A 26,148-nucleotide genomic window follows, 5' to 3' on the forward strand; every position below is an offset into this window, starting at 1 on the left:
TTTTTTTATAATCAGTATTATGCCTCAGCCAGTATAATTTGTTGTTTTTGTCAGCAAATTAATGCATTTATTATTATTTTTTGTATTTATTTCTAAGAATATATAGTATATATATGATTTTTACAACATTTTTCGCTACTTTACATTTAAATTTGAAATTCTCATTGGGTTTATAGAATTTTTCTTTGAATTTTTCAAATGAAATATTTTTTTGTTTTTGTTTTTGAAATTAATTTGATATTTTTTGTTGTTTTTTATTGCATTGCGCACATTAAAACATATATATTTTTTATTTATGTATATATTGACTTACATACATAATAAGTATATACGCATAATTTCTTTGAGTATATAGTATAGTTGTTCACAATAATACAATTTTTAATACATTTATAATTCATTGAGTATGTGTGTGAGTGCTAATAGCAATTCTTCTATAATTTCTTTGCTTAAATTCTTCGAATAAATGATATGTTAGTGTTTTGCTTCACATTTTTATTTTTATTTAATTTTTTTCTTAGACCTTAAGTTTAACTTTGCTTGATATGTTGTTGTGATCTTAAAACTTGCTAGGGATTTTCTTTGTAATATTTTTTGCTTTTTTGTTTTTGTTTTCTTCTCAAAATCGTAGTTCAATATGATTGTTTGTTCTCATTGCCTCCATTTTACATTGCATAACGCGTCGGCTTGCAGGTGTCCTGTGAGAGGATATGCGTCTATATGTATATGTATATGTGGTGATTCTCTCAGTGACTCCACCACACGTGGATATATGTTTGTATATGTGTGTTCTCATATGCGTGTGTGCTTCCTTTCTTCTTCTTTCCTTCCTCCTTACACTCTCTTTACTTCTACTTCCTTCTTATTCATCTCCCTCCTTTTTCTTCATCTCCCTTCTTCTCCTTTCTTATCCTTCCCTATCACACTCAGCCTCATTACATGCGTCGTTGACTGAATGCGGATAGGAAGCGTGAATCGCGCACTTCCTGCAAAGAAACCAAGAAACAACAAAAAAATGCAAACTAAATAAAGAAAGCAGGCACACTTTGTAATTTATTTGAATTTCTATATCAGCAACTTTCAGCAGATGCCAAGGAAAGTTTTATCGCTTCCTTGCTCTTTTTCTTTTCAACGCTTAAATTATCCTTGTAGAAAGCTTATTTTTTGCAATTGACATACTCGGCTGGTAGCGTCGTCGCTTGAAGTCAATCAGTTTGAGTGCAGTGAAGCATGACTATAATAGCGGAAATGATAGGCTCATTAAATTTTGCTTGTACTTGACTGGTTGTGACGCAGGTTCTTTCTTCTTCTGATGATTAGATTACAGTGGGTAAATGTTATTATAATTAACTAGATTTGTATACGGTGTGATACTTTTAAATTAGATCTGATTTCTAAATAAAAGTAAATTTACATATACATACACATATGACGTTTTTTAAAGATTTAGAATTTCACAAAGGAATAACTGTCAAACCAAATGCAAACCAACTGTCAGAATTAAACAATGACTTTACGCTTTTTACAAAATTATTAAATTTTCAAGATTTATCTAGCTTCCGATATTTCAACACACTACTTAGAGACTAGAGATTTAGAATTTCCTAGACAATCTCTGTCAAGCCAGTTGTCAAAGTTAAGATATGGATTTGACATTAATGATTTCATATTTCTAAAGTTTTCGACATTTTTAAGTAATAATATATATTTGGTGTTCTTTGGGAGATCTACAATTTCGTAGAGGGCAAAGTGTCAAACCAACTGTCAAAGTGGTCACGAGATTTTGACATTAATGTCTCAATGTTAATCAAACATTCGAAATTTTAAGGTGGTAATTATATATAGGATGATTCATACCTTCTATTCTGAAATTGAAAGCTTTAAAACATCCACTGCTATATTTTCTAACGGTATTTCAAATACGTTCTGTGATTTATTTTGAACATATTTGATCTATTTGACTGCGTCGGTTGGCAGAATATAGAATATCAATTGATTTTATCTCAAAATAATTTTGTCTTTAGAACATAGCCCCAAGAAAGTATCTACACATCGGCCCAATGTTGACCGAACATAGATATTAGATTGGAAAATAGCTCCCATCCGCCTTTTTGTCTTTTGAATTTCGCGATTATGTGTAAAGCGCTACAGAGCTCGTATCTGGCAATACTATACAACTTTCAAAGATCTTGACATAACCTGCAAAACGACGCTATGCATAATTGGTTTGGATTTTGCGTTCAACAGTTATAGACGTGTCAACATGGAGTTCACTAACGCCGAAATTCGCGCTATTTTAAAGTTTTCCTTTGTTAAAGGCAAATCCGCTAGAGAAACGATCCGTGAGATTAATGGTGTTTTGGGGATGGTACTTTATCACTTCGAACTGCGGAGCAATGGTTTCAACAATTCAGAGCGGGTGAAACCGACACCATGGACAATTCAGCCGGTGGAAGACCTGTGACGACGAATACCGATCAAATTATGGCAAACATCGAAAAAACAGGAGATGGGAGTTGGGCACCAAACCACTTTAAACCATCTGCAGAAAGCTGGATACACAAAAAAGCTTGATGATTGGGTGCCGCATGATTTGACGCAAAAAAAATTTTCTGGACCGAATCAGTGCCTGCGATATACTGCTGAAACGGAAACTGGAAAAATCAGAAGCGTCCAGAATTGGCCAACAGGAAGGGTTTAGTGTTTCACCAGGACAACGCCACACCACACACTTCGTTGATGACTCGTCAGAAGCTACGGGAGCTCAGATGGGAGGTTTTATCGCATCCACCATATAGCCCGGACATAGCGCCAAGTGATTACTACCTGATCCTGTCCATGACGAACACCCTTGATGGTGTAAAGTTGAACTGAAAAGAGGCTTGTGAAAAGTGGCTGTCCGTGTTCTTCGCAAATAAGGAGGGGGCTTCTACGAGGTGGGTATTATGAAGTTGCCGTCTAGATGGAAAAAGATTATCGAACGAAACGGCGGATATTTGAACTAAATCTGATCACTGTAACATTTTTTATAAAGCATGGAATAAGGAGCAAAAAAGCGGAAGGGAAATATTTACCAACCAACATATTATACATACATATATGAAAGAACAAACGATTATTTCTGACTTCGTAACTGCTTTCATCTCAGATAAACTATATATGAATACTCGTATAAATATAAATTACAATAAGTAATGCCACAAAAGTGCATTGAACTCTTTAGTACTTGAAAGCCTCACTCCCTTAAATTTGTCCTCATAAAAAGCACTTTAATGCAAGCGCATGTTTCTTACTGCCGACGAAGTGTATAATTTATATTTGTTCCTTCTTACTATCTCAGGTGGCTGCCAGCACTTAAGCCCTTAAGTTCACTTGCTTGTATTTAACTCAGCTTTGGCTATGGCTTATACGCTTTGGCAATTGCACTGCCCACCCACATCTCACCTCAATTTGCCATGAATTCACTTAAGCACTGAATTAATTCATTGCATAAGCTTCTCATGCACTTACACCTGCAATTGAGTGCACCTTTTTTATGTTTTTACATACTTACTTCGTACACTTGCTTACCTCATCTTCCGTTGGCATAATGTCGATGCACATGAAAGGATCCCGGAAGTAAGCGCATAATTTGCGTGGACGTATGCGATGGTGAGTGCGTTGTAGTTGACAGCATAAGCCCCTGAAAGAAAATGCAATAAATGAGTGAGTCAATAAGTGTTAGAAAATGTGTATTCGTATTTTAAAGAATTACTGTTTAAATATATTATAGGTATACTAACACTACAGCTACAGGGTAAAAATTGTGGTGAGATTGATTCTCAGGTGGTAGTTTGTTAAAATAACTTAAGACGTCTTAAGTTAAATGTAATAATTTGTGTTCTTCTCACCGCCACAATCTAAAATAGTTTTTTGTGGTGTTTTAACACTATTCGAGTATATTAGACTTCAAATAACTTACAAAAGGAGAAAAAAATATGTGAACGATTTTTACTACAATGTAAATATCGTATAGCTCAAATCGATTTATGTCTTTTTCAAAATTTTTCAAAAATATATTGCCCATTATCTTCATTTATGTATTATTGGTCTAATTTCAGTCATAAAACCTATGTATATTTCATTCGTTTGAAATTGAGCTTTTGTACTTCTCAAACGGTTTATGAAATATTAAATTCTGAAGATCATCCGTTGAGGTGATCCTAACCTCTTTAAGTTACTTTAGATAGACGTCAGTGAAAAATACAATACATATTATCGAATTTAGAAAATTTTTATTGGTTTAGTTGACTGATATCATTAGATATATAGCAAGATATATGACGAATAGATGAGATAATAATCATCTCATCATGCTTTTGGGGGAATGGTATGATATGAGACTGTGAATTATGACTACCTAGACGGTTAACCTAAAGTGTTTTCGTAATATTAACTTGCCACCTATGGTATATATTTCAATAAATATGACTTTTATTGAAGAGAACCCTTTTTGAAAATAAGAACACAACTGGTTCTACTACCCTGTTGTTTTTATCGAATATTGTTCGAGGGAACATGGAGTTCGTTCGGATAGTCTTATAGGCTGCCTTATAGTTTTGTGGTTTCCAAGTGGAAATATTTGTTTGAGGTTGTTGTTGTTCTTTTTTTTGTTGTAGGAACCTTTTGTTGTGAACAATATCGCTTAAGTTCTTAGACCTTAATTGAATTCTAATCCAAGTCCGCCTGTTTTGTGTGCTCGAATATCATAAGATTTCAATATAAGGTATCAGAAGTTACTTGTTAAAATACTAAGAGTGAATGAGATACGTTCCACAACTTCCCCATTGTCTTCCATTTTCCATTGTTGTAACAAAGGACCAAGGTCATACTGACCTCACCTACTTTCGCTGTAAAAATATTATAAAATGGAGGTCGCATTTTTACTTCGCGCATAAAAACTTACTCCTTCGCCTTTTATCGCCAACATTCCACATAATATTTAACGACAAGAACTATACTAGCGGTAATATTTCTATAAAACACACACATATATGTTTATGTTTCACTTACTTGCTCACATTACATTCGCTCGACGATACACAATCTTCGCCAAATTGCTTCATATTCAACGTCAACTTGGGAGCCGTTGCCATATTTGCGCCAACATTGAAGCCAACAGCGCTATTACCAACACCGCCACCGACATCAGCACCAACACCCACACCACCACCGCCAACCGCATTCAATAGATGAGCCGTAGATGCGCTAGGTTGACACATCAGATTACCAGCCGAGGTCTTCAGGCATGACATGCCCAAGTCACAGTCCGTATTACGATGACAGAGATCGCGCTTACGCCCATAAACGTAAATGCATTTACCTTCTATTAAAAGAAAAAAGTGTTGATAGCAAAAAAAGGAGAGAAAAAATAAAATTTTGAAATTTTATGGTGACTTTTCGTCACAGAGCTGCGATAGATTAACACATCGTCAATGCGCTCTGCACTTGGTTATATATTTTTATGTGTGAGAGAGTGTGTGTGTATGTGTTGTTGTTACACTTACCACCATAGGTATTGACGCAGACACCTGTGGGACAGCAATCATCATTGACCTGACAAGCGCGATCCACGCATGGTGTATCCTCTATTAGCGGTTCCACGATGCCATATATCTCCGTTTGCTGCGAAGAGAAAGACACGTGTGTGTGAGGGCGTTTATGCGTGAATATATTCATAACGGTATATAAATGGCATGCCATATTTTAAAAATAAATATGCATATATACATACATACGTAGCATGTATGTATGCTCATAACTGCATTTGCATTAAAATTCAATTTACGGTGCCTCCAACCTCCAACGCCCACACAGCCTTCGCGCAAATGCATGGCGCATCTGCCATTTGTGCCACTAATTGAGTTGCATGTCGGGAGCAAAGTTTAAAGTGGTAAAAACGGCAAAGCCTGTGTGCGTTCATGGTTAGTTGCGCCCGTCCTACATGACGTATGAGTGATGTGCAATTTCATTGCGCTCAGTCACTGGCGGCTGCAACTGTTGCGCAAGCAAGCAAATATTTAATATTCGTAATATGAATGCATTTAATTAAAAGTACATCATAATACGTATATTCATGTTTGTTGGTAAAGAATTATGACCGAAGTCGATGGGAAATTTTGAATATGAGGCAACAAAATTTTGGGTGAACTTTTATCTATCAAAATTAAGAGTTAAGTTTGGACAATTAAGGTTGTTTAAAACTGTTAATTTCTGGTTAAATATTGAATTACATTTTAATATTCTCGCAACAAAGTTCCTAAGAGTTCACCTAACGGTTGTTTGTAAGTCATAAAACTAAAGGAGTTACATATAGGATTATATAATACATATATATGAAAATGATCAGGATGACGAGACGAGTTAAAATTCGGATGTCTGTCTGTCCGCCCGTCCGTGTTACGGCCAACTTAAGTAAAAATAAAGTTATCTTGACGAAACTTGGTATATATGTTCCTTGCGGCGGTAAAGAGTTGCTATTGAAAATGAGCGAATTTGGTCCACTTTGCCCACAAAATGGCGAAAACTTAAAACACATGAAATGTCATAACCAAGTTATAAAAAAAAGCTCTAAAATTAAAATTTTTTCGTAATTTTTTTGGGGAAGTGGGTGTGGCACGGCCCGAATAGGTTTTTTGTATATATCTCGGAAATCAATTCAGCTATATTAACCAAACTTTCTGCAATCGTTTCTTTTAGCCAGTATAAAATGTTCGGTCGCATCCGAACTTAGCCCTTCCTTACTTGTTTAGTTTATTTTTTATAATTACTTCATTTCTATTGTTTAACCTCCGTCGTTCATCATATCATCGATGTAATTAAGTGGTAACAAAATCATCTATCTCATATTTCCGACAGGGCTCGTATGATGAGCTTTTCATACGTTTTTAACGTTTAAATGAAATCCACAGTGTATACACTGAATTGTATTCAATCGAATCATAAATATTTATTGCTCTTCAATTTAAAATTTCTAACTATTTTTGTACCAGAGCTCAGGAATGTGATGTACAAGATATGATCCTTATAATAAAGTGCTTGCAGAATAAATTAAATCTTATTTTAAATATTTTTTATTAAAATCACAATTAGTTGTTTATATAAAATTCGAATATTTCGCTCAAAATTTCTTAAGTGGATGGTTGGTAACTCTAATTCAAAATGTGTTTAAATTGATGTTCCGAACACTTCACCAAATGCTTTTTTAAGCTGGTTATAATTGGTCTACATTTTGAAATAATTTGTTCAGTTTAATTTTTTCGGTAGGTGGCAACTCTGTTAAAAAATTATTTAAATTCTAAACATTCAATATACTTTCAAGATCTTAAATTATATATAATTTTTTAATTTGTATTTTTTTACTTTTGTGAAGCTGGCAACGCTATACCAAAATATTACTAAATACAAGATTTCTATAGTACTTTTTTTGATATATTTGTGCATTTGTGGTAAGGGCATTTTTCAAGCTGCTTAAAGAACTATAGTTCTTATAACCTTTTCACACAGCCAAATTAATTAATTACATTAAAATTATAATTGAGAAACTAGTTTTTGCCCTTCGCACTGCCGACTACTCGATAAACGATCAGCTGTTATAAATTTTTTGGTTTTGCTTTTCGTAAGAAGATGGTGAGTTTCATTAGCTGATTGCTATTTTATTAATAACCTTTTATTTTTGTAATTTATTAATTTACAGCAGCGACATCTACCGTCGAGTCGCAGTGCTGCTATTTTGAAAATAAATACAGCCAAATTTACAGCGGCGACAACAACTCGCAGATTTGTATTGGGTTTTCAACTCGATTTATATAATCGATCTAAATCAGCGCGTTAATCGAGCAAAGGCCGGTTAATTGATCAATTAAGTTCAGTGCGAAGGGACCAATTATCTCGATTATATTGTACCAAGAACTTAATTTTCTGAATTAACATATCTCTCTTCTATATAAACTCTGTAATTATAGTTCATTACTTAGATGGTAACGTTTTCCAACAGGTGTTTAATCATGTTCAAATTAGTATTCCTAAATCATTTCAAATCCTGAAATCTTTAACTTAGAGCTTTAACAACTGTTCTAAAGCTTTGGAATAAAACAAAACTTATTTTACAATCTATTTAATTGTTAGCTCTATTATATTTGATGTTAACAATATTGGGATAAGGGTATACTTTAATCAATGTAATATCAGTTGTCATTCAAAGGTTAAAATTTATTTTCAGAACTAAAAACTTTATTAAACTAACTTTTTCCAAATTGTTTTGAATTTCCATAACAAAACTGATGGTATGAAAAACCGAATTGCTCAAATGCATACTGTGATGGCTTAAAACAAAAAAAGCATTATACGTTTTTCAAACTAAAATACGCCTAATTGAAAATAAAATGTTTAATTTTTTCCAAAGAAAATTCCTTATTCAAATTGCCACTGATACATCAAACTGTTTCTTGTATTCACCAGAATATAAAACAAACTAATATTTTTGTATTAGAATAACAATACTTCAATAATAAAAAATAAAATTCCAGTTAGCCTAAGTTGGAAATACAAATACAATGTGCCTATTCAACAAAATGTAAATGCATTTTAATTGAATTGTATCCATATGTACAAATATAGAACTTCTTGAAAATAAATCGCTTGCAAAATTTCATTTTACTTTGCTTGAATGAAATCAACAAACAAGTATATGTACATACCTATACTACATACATATATGTGTTTGGCATATCTACATAGAGTATGTACTAAGTATATATTGCATTCGGTCAGTTATCATAATATTTATCACAATTCATTGATATATATATACATATTTATATGTGATATATTAAATGATGATATATCTGTATCAATAAGTGTCGTTCATCTGAGTGCAACAGCAGTGTCTTCCTTGTGTATCTTCTTTAATATTAATTAACTTTATCAATGAAAGGCAATGAATTGTGGTAACTATTATGATTACTTGCCAGATTCAATTTCTATTGATTTCGATATTAATTTGGAATGTTTAAATAGAGACTAAGACCTTGCAAGAGGCAATGCACACAAGTATATATTTTAAATCAATTAAATAATTGAAATGCAATCTACTCTTTACTCCTTTGGCTGCAAAATTATTTAATATATATAATCTGAATTGTAGGCGTTGAATCGTACTCCCGCTATGCCATTTCCTATCCTAGAAACTAGTCTTTATTCTGAGCATTGGAAAGGACTTCATATTTTACACTTCTCTAGTAGCTTCAAAGCTGGAATATCTGGAGACCAAATAATGATTGCCAAAGGGAAATATTTGAACATTTTCAAACGAAATTTTTCTAGAGACCCTGGTGACAGAAGTTGTGCAAACCGATTCCCTCGTTTTCGTCATTATACTTATACCTATAGTGCTTGAGTTTCTGTCTAGATCGCTTTTCTTTTTTGCCCAAAATGGATTCCTTAGGACTTTTTATTGGTGTAAACCTAACTGATTCATTTTGCTAAACTTTGTCCGCTCTACCGGAGGAACAAACGTCATTAAAATCACTGTACAATATATTTGACATTTCATCTATAAGTCCTCATGGTAAAAAGTTTAAGCAGATTCATGTAATAGTCTGCTATAAGAATGTCTTTCTTCTCTAAATTGGCTGAGATCATTTTACTAGTTTAGGAGATGGTCAAAGTAAAGGTATCTATCCAATTTTATTTCAGTTAAGGCTCAGGAAGGAGGGTTTTGGCTGGAGTCGAACTTCTTATCCCCCTCAATAGATCTTTAATAGATCTAGAAAGCGTTCCTCGATATATGAGGGTTTTCTCTCCTATTTCTATTTGTTTTTGGAATCACGAAGACCTGTCTATGTTGATTCTATGATTCTATGATTTCAGTCTCGGAGATCTTCTCCGAAATCTCTCCTAAACTAACTTAGGTCCAGAAAATATTTTAAACGTGTTCAGTTTACGGCTCCGATATTTTCCGTACATTATTAGATAAGTTTACATCTATATAATCTCGCAACAAAGTTGTTAAGAGAGTATTATAGTTTTGTTCACATAACGGTTGTTTGTAACACCCAAAACTAAACGAGTTAGATATAGGGTTATATATACCAAAGTGATCAGGGTGAAGTGTGGAGTTCAAATCCGAATGTCTGTCTGTCCGTCCGTCCGTCCGTCTGTGCAAGCTGTAACTTGAGTAAAAATTAAGATATCTTGATGAAACTTGGCGAAACCGAAAACACATAAAGTGCCATAACTAAGCCATAAATATAGCTATGGAAATTAAATTTGGTATGAAGGATCGCACTATTTTTAGCCACTTCTTAATACAGTCCAAAAATGAAAGAAATCGGATAATAACCACGCCCACCTCCCATACAAAGGTTAGGTTGAAAATTACTAAAAGTGGGTTAACTCATTAACGAAAAACGTCAGAAACACTAAATTTCACATAAGAAATGGCAGATGGAAGCTGACTCAGATTTTTTTACAAAATGGAAAATGGGCGTGGCGTCGCCCACTTATGGGTCAAAAACCATATCTCAGGAACTACTCGACCGATTTCAATGAAACTTGGTTTCTAATAGTTTCCTTACATCCCAATGATATGTTGTGAAAATAGCCCAAATCGCTTCACAACCACGCCTACTTCCTATATACCAGAACTTTGAAGACAATCTGAATCGTTTACTTTACAATAGATAAAGTAAGTATTAGTGAAGATATCGGTGCAGAACTTTGCTATTAGGCTATTAGGCAGCCCCATTCTAAAAATCACCGAATTCGGACCATAGGTTTTTAAGGCCCATATATCGAACACGAGGACCTCGGTGCTTCTAACCTAATATTATGGTTTCCAACTTTCAATGGACTTTATACAATATATATGACGAATATGTGGGTTAAATTGTGTATTATATAATATAAATAAAGTTAAATAAATAAATTGCGAGAGTATAAAATGTACGGTTACACCCGAACTTATCTCTTCCTTACTTGTTTTCTATATTTTTATATACTAATCTGGATAATTTGTGGACCAAGTTGTTGTCTAAAATATAAAAATAATCCGATCTGCTAAATCAACAAAAAAAAAACTCTCTCCTTTTCTCATGAAATTCTTAAATTAACTCTTTTCAAATACAGCACTTCTCGAAACCTTGGTCAGCTTTCATTTAATCAAAAACATGTCTACAACACTTCACCTTTCAGCGCAGCCCTTTCTTTTAATTAGTTACTTCTTTCATTTCCATTTGCCTTTGTTCTAGAGTTTCTATAGTTTTCACAAGACTTTTGTGCGAATGCAACTTTTTAACCTCAGCACTTGGCTGCCAACAAGCCTTGGCAACACTTTACAACTTCGGTGGCAAAAGGTGCATTCCGCAAAAAACTAGAGGCCACGCAACTTTTGTATTAGAGTTGCTACAACTCACTTTAATTACTTTCATTTCGCTGCAAAAGTTTGCAACATTTCCACTTTCAAGTGGTCGCTTTTTGTGTTCACATTAACCCTCAACCGGACCCGGACGCTACTGTGCTTTGACGACAAAATGAAATTGCATGAAACTCACCTGTTGTTGTTGGCCACCAAAACCACCTGTGTCCACATCATAGCCCGCGCCGTAGGTGGCGAAACCAACACCTGCCGCACCACCGCCGCCGCCGCCAGCAACTCTACTGCCACCCACGCCGCCATTGCCAGCAGCACCGCCACCGCCTCCACTTCCGCTTCCCATGCCATGCAAGCTCATGTCGTTGCCGAGGCCGAAGAGTGCATTAAAGTCGTCAATTTGCTGCGCATTACCGGCACTTCCGCCGGTTACAACGCCTCCACCGCCACCGCCACCGAGACCACCGCCAATCGGCCCATCAGCATTATTGCGCAGCCAGCTGCGTGAATAGCGATTGAAAAACTGACGATTCCAGGCGTCCACGGTGTCGCCCAGCAGCAACACGGCGCCAACACCGGCCAGCAATAACCAAATCAAAGTAGATTTCATGGCGTTGTTGTTGTGCGGAAAGTAGTTGCACCTCCTGGAAGTGTATGTGTGTGTGTGTCGGTGTAGTCCTGTGTTTACCGTTAAGTGTTGGAAATGCGTGAATGTGGTTATTCACGGTTGACGCTTACGGTTTTAGCTGGCGCGCTACCATATGTGCTATATATTGATGTGTTTTTATATGCCATAAAAAGAAAGAGAACAAGAAGAAGAAGCAAAAAAGAGCGGAAACAATTTAAAATCAATTTCATTTAATTTCTTTTTAGAAAAGTACTCATTCATGCTTGCGTATAAAAAATTAAGAAGCTTATGTGCATAATACATAATACTGTACTGATGCCGTTATACAGTGTGTATCAAATGTAAAATTTACACACGAATCACCGAACTAATTTCATTTGTTTTGTGTTCATGTTCATGCCGTTCACAAATATTTCGTTTGCCCGAGTGAGCAGGTATAATGGCTATATAAATGGATTTAATGCTGAGAGGATTATCAATTAATTGAATTTCGTAACAGAATTTTCAATATTCAAGTATTCAATGAACCATGGAGTACGCTGAAATCATTATGATTTGTCACGAGTTCATCAAAATTCTCATTGTTGCTCAATTTTCTATATAAACAATCATATTGACAACCTTGCAAATACTTTAGAATGAAAACACTTAGTACTGAAGTCCTTAAATTCCGTATCTGGGTACATACGAGTTGTGTTCAAAAAATAACGGGAATTTTCGTGTTTTGAAAAAAATATCTAATCAGTCATCTATAATAATGTTCATCTTTAAAATAGTCCCATTTCGATATTATGCCCTTATGCCAGCGTTTCTTCCACTCATCGCAACACTTATCAAATCCCATTTTTGGGATAGCCTTTGACTCTTTCTTTTTGGAAATTGAAAAAAAGTCACAGTCATGTTTTGCGAATATTGAGGCTGGAGCATCGTTACAGTATTGTTTTTGAATTTAAAGAATTTACGAACAAGAAACGACAAACGCCACGCTCATAAAAACACATACAACCTTAGGCTTTGCCACAGATTGAATCAGCTGAAAATTGTATGGTACATCCGGGGCATGTATATCAACTTAATAAAAAATTAAAAAAGTGTTGACAATTGGACTCTTGGACAAGTGGAAATTTTAAAATTTCCATTATTATTTGAAAGCACCAAAGTATATCTCATTTTAACCGATATTTTCGGTAAACAATCAGTCATATGCACTGAGGTCCACTTTTTCGGTATTTCGTATTTTATGATCTTTTCTATATCATGAAAGTCTTCATACTAGGTTGGCAAATAAATATCTCCCATTGGCCTTTTTGTCTTTTGAATTTCGCGGCTATGTATAAAGTCCTACAGAGCTCGTATCTGGCAATACTATATACATCTTTTAAAAGTCTTGACATAGGATATTGCGTTCAACAGTTATAAACGTGTAAATACGACGATTCAGAGCGGGTGGACCATGGATAATTCAGCTGGCGGAAGACCTGTGACGATGAATACCAATCAAATCATGGAAAACATCGAGTTAGACCGGCATGTGACATCTCGTGACATCGCTCAGGAGATGGGAGTTAGTCACCAAACCATTTCAAACCATTTGCAGAAGGCTGGATACACAAAAAAGCATGATGTTTGGATGCCGCATGATTTGATGCAAAAAAAATCAACGAAACAACGTCTGCCCTATGCTGCTGAAACAGAAAGAACTATACCCATTTTTGAAACGGATGCTGACTGGCGACGAAAAATGGATCACATACGACAATATCAAGTGAAAACGGTCGTGGTTGAAGGCCGGTGAATCGTCCTAAACAGTGGCCAAGCCGGGATTGATTTCCAGGAAGGTTTTGCTGTGAGTTTGGTGGGATTGGAAGGGAATCATCCACTATGAGCTGCTCCCATATGGCCACACGCGTAATTCTACCATCTATTGCGAACAACTGGACCGCTTGAAGCTGGCGATCGACCAGAAGCGTCCAGAATTGGCCAACAGGAAGGGTGTAGTGTTCCACCAGGAACACACCTCGTCCATGACTCATCAGATGCTACGGGAGCTCGGTGTCCATGGCGAACGCCTTTGATGGTGTAAAGTTGAACTCAAAAGAGGCTTGTGAATAGTGGCTGTCCGAGTTCTTCGAAAATAAAGGAGGGGGCTTCTACGAGGGGGTATTATGAAGTTGCCGTCTAGATGGAAACAGATTATCGAACGAAACGGCGCATATTTGAACTAAATCTGATCACTGTAACACTTTTTATAAAGCATTGAATAAAGAGCAAAACAACGGAAGGGAGATATTTGCCAACCTAATATTCGCTAACTGGGATTTTGAAAAGTTATTTTCCGATTTGAAAATCAACCCTAGGACTGAGGACCTCATTATCGATATCTAGGGTCTTGAAAATGTATATCCCGATTTTTATAATTTTAAAATGAGAAAATCTGCACTTGCAAAATCCAAATTTTCTGTATCTGGGGCCTTGAACAGTTATTTCCAATTTTGATCATATTTCAATTTCCATATCTCAATTGCTGTTTGATTTATATTGTAAAGTAAAAAAATCTAATGGAATTTAAAATGCCATTTTTTCAAGTTATCGATTGTAAAAACTGACAGACAGTCAACCAGATTTCAACTCGTCTCGACATTGGGGCATAACTCCCGGTTAGTCTTGGGTGCTACAATTAAGCTTTAGGCGAACCATTATCCATAATATCCTTTGTGAGGAAGATTCCATTCTCCTTCATATAAAGAGTGGTCTTGACTAGTATGTCTATGGTATTTTACAGAACCAACATAAACAGAAATAAGATAAAAGTTCAGTATTCTTTGAAGTTTCGGATCTTATCAAAAAATATAAAAATTGGAAGTAAATTAAAATCTTTTCCATGGAACTGATTTACCTCCTCACTTCCCTAATAAATTACCTAAAATCTGTAAAATTCCGTACAAATCAGAAATTGTTCAAGTATTATCGCACTTCAAAGATCAAAGCCAAACCAAAACTATTATGCGTAGCTACTCAATCAGTGTAATTAATTCATTTATCATTTCCTTCACACGAATTTCGGTTACCGTTTATTATAATCACGAACGTGTATATTTGATTACCCACTCAATGAGTGAATGAATGAATGAATGAGCCAAAGCGGTTGTATTAGCATGCGCATAAATGAATATCGTTAGCAAATTATGAAACAAACTTCCAAGGTAGAAATCTCTGTTCATAAGAATTTCCAATTTTGCAAAATATTTCCATTCACCATTTTATACGCCAGCAAATTAACATAAAATATTGCCGCTAAAAGCCGTTCTTGAATAAACACTCTTTATGCATTCAAATAAAATTGGAACGCGTGTGCAATGTGGGCCGCAGAACTTTACCACCTCGCCCGCTCCAGCGCCAAAAGTATGCTACAGTACTTAAGTACAAATCTTCGCTTTCTTCTATTCACACGCCTGTTGCTTCGCAGCGCAGAGAGAAAGAAGAAAAACGAAAAATGAAAAATAAAAAATAAATAATAAAATCCAATAAAATTACGAGCACTTTTGCAGTCGCGAGGAGTTATGAAAATGCCATAAATGTGTCCGGTTTTCTCTTACATAAAAGCAGCGCTGGAGATTTTACGGTATACACCGTTAAGTTAGGGTTCAAGAACTCTGAATGCAAAGTATTGTTGTAAGCATAATAAACAGAACTTTGCAACTGCTTAAATTCATCCACTCTCGGAGGGCGCCACTCCTTCGCTTGCGGCGCCTAACGGCAGGCAACAAAGCGCTGCTATGCGTGGTTTAATGGCATGGCAACAATGTTTTGTTTAAAGGCAAATGTAAATTTAAATGCTCGCCTGCAACATTGTTGTTTACCTTAACTCCAGGCCAACACTCTACAACATATTTGCCTTATTTTACATTTCTTTGTTTTCGTTTCTTCACCCTTTTCTTATGCTGACTTCGCCTTTCTTAATGCTGACTTGCTGGTTACTTGGCATCCGTGGGTTTGACATGTGTTGCCGCGTTGCTTTAAACAGATACATATATGCAAAGTTTCTACAGTTATTTTCCTTAATGCTTTTACCTTGTTTTGTCTTTAACTAAAGCTAACTAGCTACTGGCTATGCTTTCATGCGCGTGCAGTTGGTGTGATGGTATGGCTATACTAAAAACGTTTATTTTCTACTCATGTATGTATTCACTTAACCCCAAATAGCAAACGCCATTAAAGTTATCGCTGAAAAATCATGGCGTTATTCTATTTGCACGCGGTTGCTTTAGGTTTCCATTTGGTTCTTACGCGTTTCGAACAGATTTTATTTACTTTCTGTGGAAATAAATTGTCGAACTTCGAGAATATTATCACGTCCTTAAAAATTATACTATATTTACAACTAAAAAAGAGTATATTTTTTATCATTAAATTAAATTTATTCCAATTCAAGAGATTAGTGTTCAGTATTACTTTTTTATGGATGGCAACTCTATTTCAAAGTAAATTGAAGCCCTTGAAATTTTTCTATTGTTTTTTAAGGGTAGACATTTTTAATTTTTATACTCTCGCAACAATATTGCTAAAGAGAGTATTATAGTTTTGTTAACATTACGGTTGTTTATAATTCCTAAAACTAACTAACTAGAGTTATATACACCAAAGTCATCAGGATGACGAGTAGAGTTATAATCCGGATGTCTGTCTGTCCGTCTGTCCAGGCTATAATTTGAGAAAAAAATTAGATATATTGATGAAACTTGGTACAAATATTTCTTGCCAGCATTAAAAAGAAGATTATGTTCGAAGATGGTCGAAATCGGACTAGTAAAGCTATATCAATGAAACATTGAATATCTCACAAGTTGTATTCTTCAGACACTTCCTTACATAGTTCAAAAATGGAAGAAATCGGATTATAACCACGTCCAACTGCCATACAAAGGTTATGTTGAACACTAGTAAAAAACAGGAAAAACATTAGAAACCTTAAATAAATCGTGGTAAAGATGGTACATAAGTGCTGCACTCAAATTGGTATACGAAATTTTAAATGGGCACGGCTCCGCCCATTTATCGGTCAACAACCATATCTCCGAAATTACTCGACTCGATTTCAATGAAATTCGGTTCATAACATTTTCCCGACATCCCAATGATAGAATTTGAAAATGGGCCAAATCGGTTCAAAACCACGCCTACTTCCCATATACCAGAACTTTGAGGTCGATCTGAATCGTTTACTGTACAATATACAAAGATATCGGAACAGATCTTTGCACAAATACTGCATTTATAATATCGCCCTTTTAAAAAATTTCGAAATCGGGCCATAATTTTTCAAGGCCCCATGTGTCGAACATGAGGACCTCAGTGCTTCTAATATTTTTTTTACCGAAAATATAAGTGATTCTCTCAAATATTTTTAAGAAATAGAGAGGAAACATTTTTCTTCTAATAATATGTCTCCGTGCCAAAAATGGTTGAAATCGGGTCATAACTTCCCCCAGCTCCCATATACCTAATATTTAGGGTTTCAAACTTTAATTGGACTTTTTACCATATATATGCGGAATATGTGAGTCAAATTGTGCTTTATTAATAAAATTAAAAAATAAATTGCGATAGTACAAAATGTTCGGTATTAGCCCTTCCTTACTTGTTTAGTTTTTCTTTTTTGCACAAATGGAACACCTTTCTTTTTAAAGGTCTTTACGCACATATTATTTATATTTATCATTTGATTATGCTTCAAGACATATTTTAAAGCATAATCAAGCCATGTTGAATCATTGTTTGGTTTTATTTTGCTTGACGATAAGATCATGTAAAAAAAACGTACAATATAGTTTTGTACTTGCTTGGTGAAGTATTATTTGAAACGCGTTCCGTTGCCCAATAGAAGAATAGTTGTGTTTCATGTGGACAAAACTAGGTCACATACATTGACACCAAAAGATGTAGGACTTTAGCTGGGGCGATCTTGAGTATTCACCTTATAGTCAGACATGCATACATGACACCAACAGATTATACTATCTGTGCCTGTCTACGACGAATAATTTACTGGTGAAATGTACGCTTCAAGTGAAGCTTATCGACTGTTCCAATTTTTTGCCAATAAGGCCCAATGGATGGGTCTATGAAAGTGACATTTAAATTTACTTTCAAAATGGCAAGAAGTTGTCGCAAAAGTGTGCATATTTGATTTAAAACATAAATCATCATTCTAAATATGCAGAATAAGACTTTAATTAAATGCAAAAATTATTAAATTAATATAATTTACTAGACCATATACAATTTATTATTATTATACATAATATTATCAGTACAACGGTGCGGATGAGTAACATTTTATTTTGTTTTCATAGTGATTTTTAATTGAATATCAAAATACAAGTGGCAATGAATAATCTTTATATATGAAATTCTTCTGTAGGTGTGTATGTCACTGCACTAATCACTACACAGCTGAAACGATTTGAATGAAATTTATTGTGTGTCTTCAAGCGGATTCGACAATTTGTCATTTTATTCGGTCCAATTAATTAATTTTAAATTTATATATTTTTTATATATGTTTTATATTCATCAAAAATAGAAGTCACCGTTGCTACTATATTGAATTCGGGTAAAGGTATATCAAAGTGTTTTGCGAAAATTTATTTGGAAAATATTTTATAATAAGATATCGCTACTGTTGGTGTACCAAATATTCAATCCAATTATATATTAATTCTAATTATTTTATTATTTGTGTTTCATATTTTGTTTAATATCCCAATAGCTTCATACAGGCCAATGTCTGTCGGGTCTGCTAGTAATTAATAATAATTAAAGGTTAACATGATCGATTTTCATTCAAATTGCTTTCATTTTTTCATTACTATTTACCAAATATAATATATGTATGTAAGTCAATGAAATAATTTCTTTGATGATTTTGCTCATACAAATTGATTCTGTACATTTGCTATAAACCATACAATAAACCACATATCGATATATATATATATAAATGTAATTGTGTTGTAAGTAATATTGACTCTTAGATGGCGAAAACATCAAATAAATACAACACCCACACAACAAACAGTCAACGCGAGCACAAAGGTAATAACAATAAATTTATCTGCCAAGGGTACAAGTTGACCTCAGTAGCGCGTACAACTTGTTAGTTCACCAATATGGTCGTAGAGTGACAATAAAGGAATTGTGTGCGAAAGTCCCTTTGCGGAGGGATGTTTCCTTCCTGTATAAGCTTGTTTAGTTTGATGATTTCTAACAAATGTGCTAACTAGTTTAATGATACCACAAGTATTGTGTTATATAAATGGATACCTCCATAAGTTAGTAAAATGATAAAAGTTTTGACAATTTCCGATTATGAAACGATCAACAATCAAAGATATGGGTCACTTACGTTTATTAAAGTGAAATTATAAGGTTTTTACTTACTTCATATTAAATTAATTCATGCTAGTTACTATGATATTTATTTTTTCTTCTCAAATCCATTAAGAGTACAATCAATAAGCCATACTAAGAAAATTTTATAATATTTCAGTGACTAATAATACTTTTTTAAGGCATTTGCAGTCAAATTAGCCATTCCTTACTAGCCTTTACTAAGCAATTTATAAGCTAATTTTATACTAGGGTTATTTTTAGTTATCCATACGTGTAAAAACATGTGTAAAATCTGAAAATATTATATTCCCGCCCCTTGGGCCACGAAATTTGTTATTGTAACAGACACACACAAATTAAGGCATCTACATGCCACAGCAGTAGCCAAATCGAGAAAGAAATGCGGACGCTCATTAATTTACATTAACCCTGACACCAGCATTGTTTGCCGCGTATCTACAGAGGAAGGGTAGGTCTATATTGTTGTTCTTTTTCCTTTGTTTTTGGCGTGAACTCTTTACCAGCTTTCCAAGAATAAAAGTGCTGAAATGAATAATTAATTTATTGTGCGTCAAACGTGTGTTTTTTCTACTTCTGTGTAGAATGAAAATGTGGCCAAAAATAGCTTTGTAGCGCATTAAGCGGAGATTAACTTAAATTCTTTTCGTGTACAAATTAATACAAAAGTTAGATAAGAGAACAAGAAACATGTAAGGTAAAGTTTGACACTTTAAGTACCGGATAATGATGATTTGGGTTGAAATATATAGGGTTTTATATTGGTTATTTAAGACTCCTAGTCTTAGATACATATATTGGAGCTTAGGGAAGGTCTGGGCCGATTTCATCTACTTTTGTCATTAAACTATAATCTGCTAGGGATATTTGTTAATAATATACCTCACACATTGATCGATAAAAAGTCAACACGGATAAGGAAAGACCTTATGTTGGGTATATGAGAAATAGAGGACAGTACTGGAGCTGTTTTATCAATTTTCGACACCAGGTAAAGTTATTGCCAAGCAAAAAATCATCCACAGCTTCCTTTAGATGTTTGACAAATCGATCAATATTCCCAGTATAAAGTCAAATAGGTTTAAACAGAGGTCATAGGTCACAGAGGTCCTCATATTAGGTATCTGAGACAAAAACAGGTTTAGTCTAATTTCGACTAGTTTTCAGATAAGTGTTGATACACATTAGAGAGTTTCTTTGCTTAGCTTTCTTCAGATATCGATATTGGTGTTTGACTAATTGTTTGGTTAAAGATTTTCAAGGAATTTCAAAAGATGACATATGAAAAGTAGTTGTATTTGAGACCGATAATTTTACCATTTTAGGTAAAAGGATTTCAAGGGAATATATCTATCGATTAGTTTTAGGTTTTACAAATAACCGTTTGGTGGAGAAAATTATTATTCTCCGTGCGAGCGTATGGAAACACTTTCTTATTCCGGCTCCGTACAACTCATTATCTTTGTTGAAGGGTTAATATGGGGAAGGTGGTGGCCACACTTTTGTTTGATTATATATTTTCGATGATATTGCGTTGGTGTTAAAAAAGCTTTAATCCCTTTTATTTGTAATATATAGTATCACGTTACTTTACCATTGTGAGAGTCAATTATTGATTTACTATCCTTCTCGGTTTTATTTAATAAATCCGTTTTGAGAGCATGGTTGTTCGTCGTCTCTTACAAACTACTTCTTCAACATTTTTCAGATTTGGTTGATGCAACAAATGTCGGAATATATTCGACCTGAGATGAACAACAAACACATAGTATATACAACCAACACAATTTTACTTTTTGACCCAAGAAAATAATGTCTAAAATTTCTCTTATTTTGTCTAAGTTCATCTAATAACGTCCTTTCTCTGTCACCAAAGAATTTGAATATGGACAAATTGGAATAAACATGGATTTAATTCATTTCTCTTTAATGATTTCGAAATTTTTCGGATTACATATTTGAAGAATCTGTCCAGGGTTTTCAAAGTAATATTCCACGGTGATTACTTTATTTTGTTCCCTATTTTGCTATATCGTCTCATCGTATCAAACATAAAATTCACTCGAAATTCGTGAAAAATTCTATAAAAAAAGTTTCACTGCCTTATCATGCATTAAAGCGCATTGAAACTTTTCACGCATCAACTTTTGTCATATTGAACATAAAAAAATTTTTCCGCTTCATTTTCTCACTTCTCACAACGCACTTCCACTTAACTATGACAAACTTTTACATTATGGGTTAGGGATATGTGTACATATGTACACCATCTGTTTTTATCTCTTCACTTTACACCAACACTTATCAATTCTTTTTTTTTATTCTTTTTGTTCTTGTTGTAATAACCTTTGACAGATGTTGTTACTTGGAATTGTAAAATAAACTTTTTACAACAACACATGCACAAACACTATATTTTTATTGCAGTTCACGCTTACGGCTGGTCACTCTGTCACCCATTTAATAATACCGTAAAATGTCATTAGGTTGCCTTGGTGTCACAACGTGAGCGCCATACTTGAACAAACGCATAACTTTGGTGCTCACGGAGCATTTGAACGTTGTGGTATTATATATTGGAATTCTTGCAGCAAATTATAAGTTTCCTTATAGTCGTTTGTGGGTTATTTAGGTGTGGTCAGTATAGATATTTTGACACAGTCTGAGGCAGAAATTAGATGATTTTGAATGGTCGAAGAAGAGATTCAAATATCAAAGGAATTGTTAGAGAATAACAGCTTAATTGCTGTGATGCCCTAAAACTTAAAAATTCTAGTTTTTCTACGAGTTTTTCATTATGTCAAATTCTCTGACAAAAGTAAAATTTTCAGTTTCAGCGAGAACTGAGATGAATTTGAATGGTTGTAATGAAAAAATAAGGATTTAAATATTATTAGAGAGCAACAACTTTAGTCAAGTCCTGAAGAGTAAAATTTATTATCCTTAAATGTGGCTTTCATTATGTCAAAATTAATGACAAAAGTAAAATTTGAATTTCTACACATATCTAATAAGCGTTAATTATACTTTAAAATCATTGGTAATTTCAGTAAAAGTTTTGTTAAAAAATCGTAATAAAAATTAACAAAATTTTTTTCAAATTATTTCACTTTGATTGTCATTAAATTTGACGTAGAGAAAACCACAAGGATTTACAATCGGATTATAAAGACTACAAGAACTTTGTGCTGTATTTATCCCATTTATTGTCATTCTAAATGAAAATTAAACTTGAATAATATTTTTTCAACACAAAAAGAATTCGGCGCTGCTCATTTGCGTCAGTCAATTCAACAACACTCTCGCCCAACAACCCTATAAATTGAAGTCTTCTACTTCTAGATATTCGTTACTTGTTTTCGTTTTCGATTGAATTTCGTAGGCGTTAAGCTTCGAGCGTTTGGTCAGGCGCGTTAATTGCTTCTTGAAAATTTCATTCGCTTCAGCAACTCATCCATCGTCGCAATTCGCCATTCCCAATGGAATTTTTCGGCACAAGCTGAGCTACAAAATTTCCATTGTTCGTGTGTAAAATTTGTCGTTGAATTTTGTTTGAATTTAGATTAGGTGCAGTGAATTTTGCTACAATGAAGTGATTTGTTGACGAGAGCTTTAAAAATGGTAGTGGGAGTTTAATTGTATTGGAATATAGTATGTTTGATTAGAGAGATTTGAAGAGAGTTCAATATAGAATTGTTTGAAAACAAATATATAATAAAGGTGTTAGGTTGTTATTAAATTATATATTGAATGGATTATGGAACTAGATAAATTCATACAAACAATCATTTATTGTAGACGTTGACTGTTCGCCACTGCGTATGAGTAACCTCAAAATCTTATGTGAAGTATAAGAAGCGGTTTCGACTTCAAGCTTTATGAATGTAGGAACATTTATATTTTCTGCATATATGGGTGATAAATATATATAAATACCCCAACGAAGATCATGTTTGAAAATGTTTAATTTTTTAAATGGTAATTGATACGATATTATGAGCAGTACAGAGCTCTCATACTTCGTTTTAATATAAAATAATAAATTTTTTGAAATAAGGAAAGGGAATTACTTTCTATGAAATGCGATTGCACGAGAATTCAACTATTATTTACTTGTGATGCACTAATTTTGGCTCAATATTAGTCAATATCACAAAGTTATATTTATGTATAAGCGTTTATGCTCATTAAGGACATATTTAATTATACCGTTATATATAGTAAACATCATCAATCAAGGCTAATAACAGCAGAGTGTTTGCAATAAATTTACTAAACAATTAGAAGATCTAATAAGATTCAAACCAAACCAAAAATAAAATAAAATGAGAATTTAATAAAAAATAAAATAAGAAAATAAATTAATATAATATGAAAAATGTAATTAAAAAATAAAATAAAATAAAAAGTAAAATTAATAAATTAATGAAAAAAGTAAAAAAATAGTGAAAAGTGAAAAAAAAAATAAAAAAAGTGCAAATTAATAAAGTAAAAAATAAAAGTCGTTCAATCCCATTCATATAAAATATCAAAAGAGAAACAAACAAGTTTCCACCAAAGAATGCCGCCCTTCACACACCTACATCGCAGCTGGAAATATTCCTACAGACCGCAAAAGTACACGCCATGTGATGTCTCAACAGTTTTCGCCATTTACCATTTGCATTGTGATCCTGTGCTAACAATAATTTATGGCAGATTTCAATGGAATAAAATATCAACACACATGTGAGCAGTGTAAACATCGACGCTGTTAATTAACGCACAAAATTATGCAATGATGGCATGCCAGCGTGCACCCAACTGAACGCAAAACGAAAACACAGAAAATAAAAAAAAAAACGGGAAAATAACAAAATACACACAATTGGCCAGCGGTTTTACCCAACAAAAACACGACACACAACAGGTAAGCCATATGCCATGCTTTTTTGTTTTTGTATTATAAGTCTGCATGTTGAGCGAAACCGTAATATGAATTTGTTGAGCATAAAACACCCATTTTAACCACCACCAACACAGTGCTCTGTTATTTTATGCCTTCGTTGATTGTTGTTGTTGTTGCTTTAGTTACTCAGATATCTGTTTGCCAGTTAATTTGGCTTCATTAAGCGGTTGTAATATAAAACTCGATGTCATGGCATCAAGCTACACACAACATTTCCGTAGCAGCGCTCATTTCAGATTTGAAATCTCGTTAAAGTGAATTGAATTGAATTTAAATTGTTTAGAAAATCAGTAAAATATATATATACATAATTTTAAAAGTCAAGGAGACGTAGAGCATCCTAGTTATTATTTAGCTCTTTCCTCAAACATATGCAAATTTAAGTACAATTTTTTAATTTTTTCTCATTGAAATCCTAAGTATGATTCCAACTCGAGTTATTTCTTCTAAAACATATATTTAGTTACAAATATAGGTTATTAAGAGGTATGTAAAAAAATAACGGTAATTTTAGTTTTTTGAAAAACACATTTATTGATTCGTCCACATTATGTTGCCTTTAAAATAGTCCCCATTTGATATTATACGCATACATTCAGATGTCAGCGCTTTTTCCAATCGTCGAAACATTTTTCAAACTCTATTTTTGTGATAGCTTTTGGCTTTTTCAGCGAAATGCTTATAAAACGACGGACCTCTAAGGTTCTTTTAATTTTGGAAAATTGGAAAAAGTTATACGGTGCCATGTCTGGCGAATATGGAGGGTGGTGTATGGTTACAGCATTGTTTTCGATTGACCTTTTCGAACGATTCATCATCATCATCATCATTTGGCTCTACAGCTCTCTGTGAGCCTTGGCCTGCTGAACAGTACGCGTGCAAGCTATTCTGTCTTTTGCGTTTTCTCTCCAGCTTTCTAATCGGAGCTTTTTCAGATCTTCGTTTAATTCGTTCTTTCATCTTGTTTTTGGCCTTCCTATGTATGCTTTCGCGTTCAATATCTTCTTTTAGGCTCTTGAATCATCCATTCTTGTAATATTTTGATAAATCGCACCACGTTTTCGCTATAATTAGCTGGTCAAGTTCGCTATTCAATCTTATCGTCTATTCGTCAGGTCCGTTTTTGTCTGCGCCGAAAAATTATCGGAGAATTTTTCTTTCAAAGGTCATCAATTTTGTTTTGTCCTTTTGCTTATTGTTCATGTTTCAGCTCCATAGCACAAGACTGGCCGTACTGCTGTTAGCTTGTAGACAAGGTATGTGAATGTGCTTACCGCTTCAAACTCACATTTTCCAAGTTTAATTTTTGTTAGTGTTTGGGCGTTCTTTGCTCTGGACATAAGCATATGCTTTGTTTTCTCTTCATTGATTTTCAATACAATTTTTGAAGTTGCCACATCAATTTCAGAAAAAGTAGTTAGAAGCGCATTTTTATTATGGCTTGCAATAGCAATGTAGTCAACGTAAGCATATTTTTGAGTGGTTCTGTTCAAAATATGACCAGTACGCTTGACGTTGCACAATTCGTCTATTGCGCAGCATAACGACAAATTGAAAATTGTTGAAGAGAGTGTATCATCCTGGCGAACACCGCATTGAATGGTAAAAGCTTTCGATGTTTGGTCTTGTTGGTCTTGTATCATTACTTGCAGCGTCATTGCTGTTATTCTGATTAATTTTTCTGGAATTCCACATTTTTTAAACGCTGCGGGAATAGTCAATCTGTCTATTGTATCGAATACTTATTTGAAA

The 26,148-nt window shown here is 34.0% G+C and overlaps 1 protein-coding gene and 1 long non-coding RNA gene across 5 annotated transcripts in view; one reads left to right on the plus strand and one right to left on the minus strand.

The window, feature by feature from the left end:
* Positions 1 to 727: 727 nt before the first annotated feature.
* Positions 728 to 26,148, minus strand: part of LOC105214950 (loricrin) — a 31,598-nt gene continuing 6,177 nt past the window's right edge. For all 3 annotated transcript variants that reach the window (XM_011188658.3, XM_054234377.1, XM_054234378.1), the window contains exons 3-7: positions 11,592 to 12,176; positions 5,547 to 5,664; positions 5,053 to 5,365; positions 3,571 to 3,682; positions 728 to 986 (exon numbers count right to left, since the gene is read on the minus strand). In XM_011188658.3, coding sequence (XP_011186960.2) covers positions 936 to 986; positions 3,571 to 3,682; positions 5,053 to 5,365; positions 5,547 to 5,664; positions 11,592 to 12,020 — 1,023 coding nt within the window. In that variant the 5' untranslated portion in view covers positions 12,021 to 12,176 and the 3' untranslated portion in view covers positions 728 to 935. The remainder of the gene's footprint in view (positions 987 to 3,570; positions 3,683 to 5,052; positions 5,366 to 5,546; positions 5,665 to 11,591; positions 12,177 to 26,148) is intronic.
* Positions 23,791 to 26,148, plus strand: part of LOC114804311 (uncharacterized) — a 152,612-nt gene continuing 150,254 nt past the window's right edge. Inside the window, exon 1 of one of the 2 annotated variants that reach the window (XR_003752529.2) lies at positions 23,791 to 24,357. This is a non-coding gene — a long non-coding RNA (uncharacterized LOC114804311). The remainder of the gene's footprint in view (positions 24,358 to 26,148) is intronic. The other variant, XR_008471925.1, reaches the window with a different exon arrangement.

Source organism: Zeugodacus cucurbitae, chromosome 6 (genome assembly GCF_028554725.1).
Source record: "Zeugodacus cucurbitae isolate PBARC_wt_2022May chromosome 6, idZeuCucr1.2, whole genome shotgun sequence".
NCBI lineage: Eukaryota > Metazoa > Arthropoda > Insecta > Diptera > Tephritidae > Zeugodacus > Zeugodacus cucurbitae.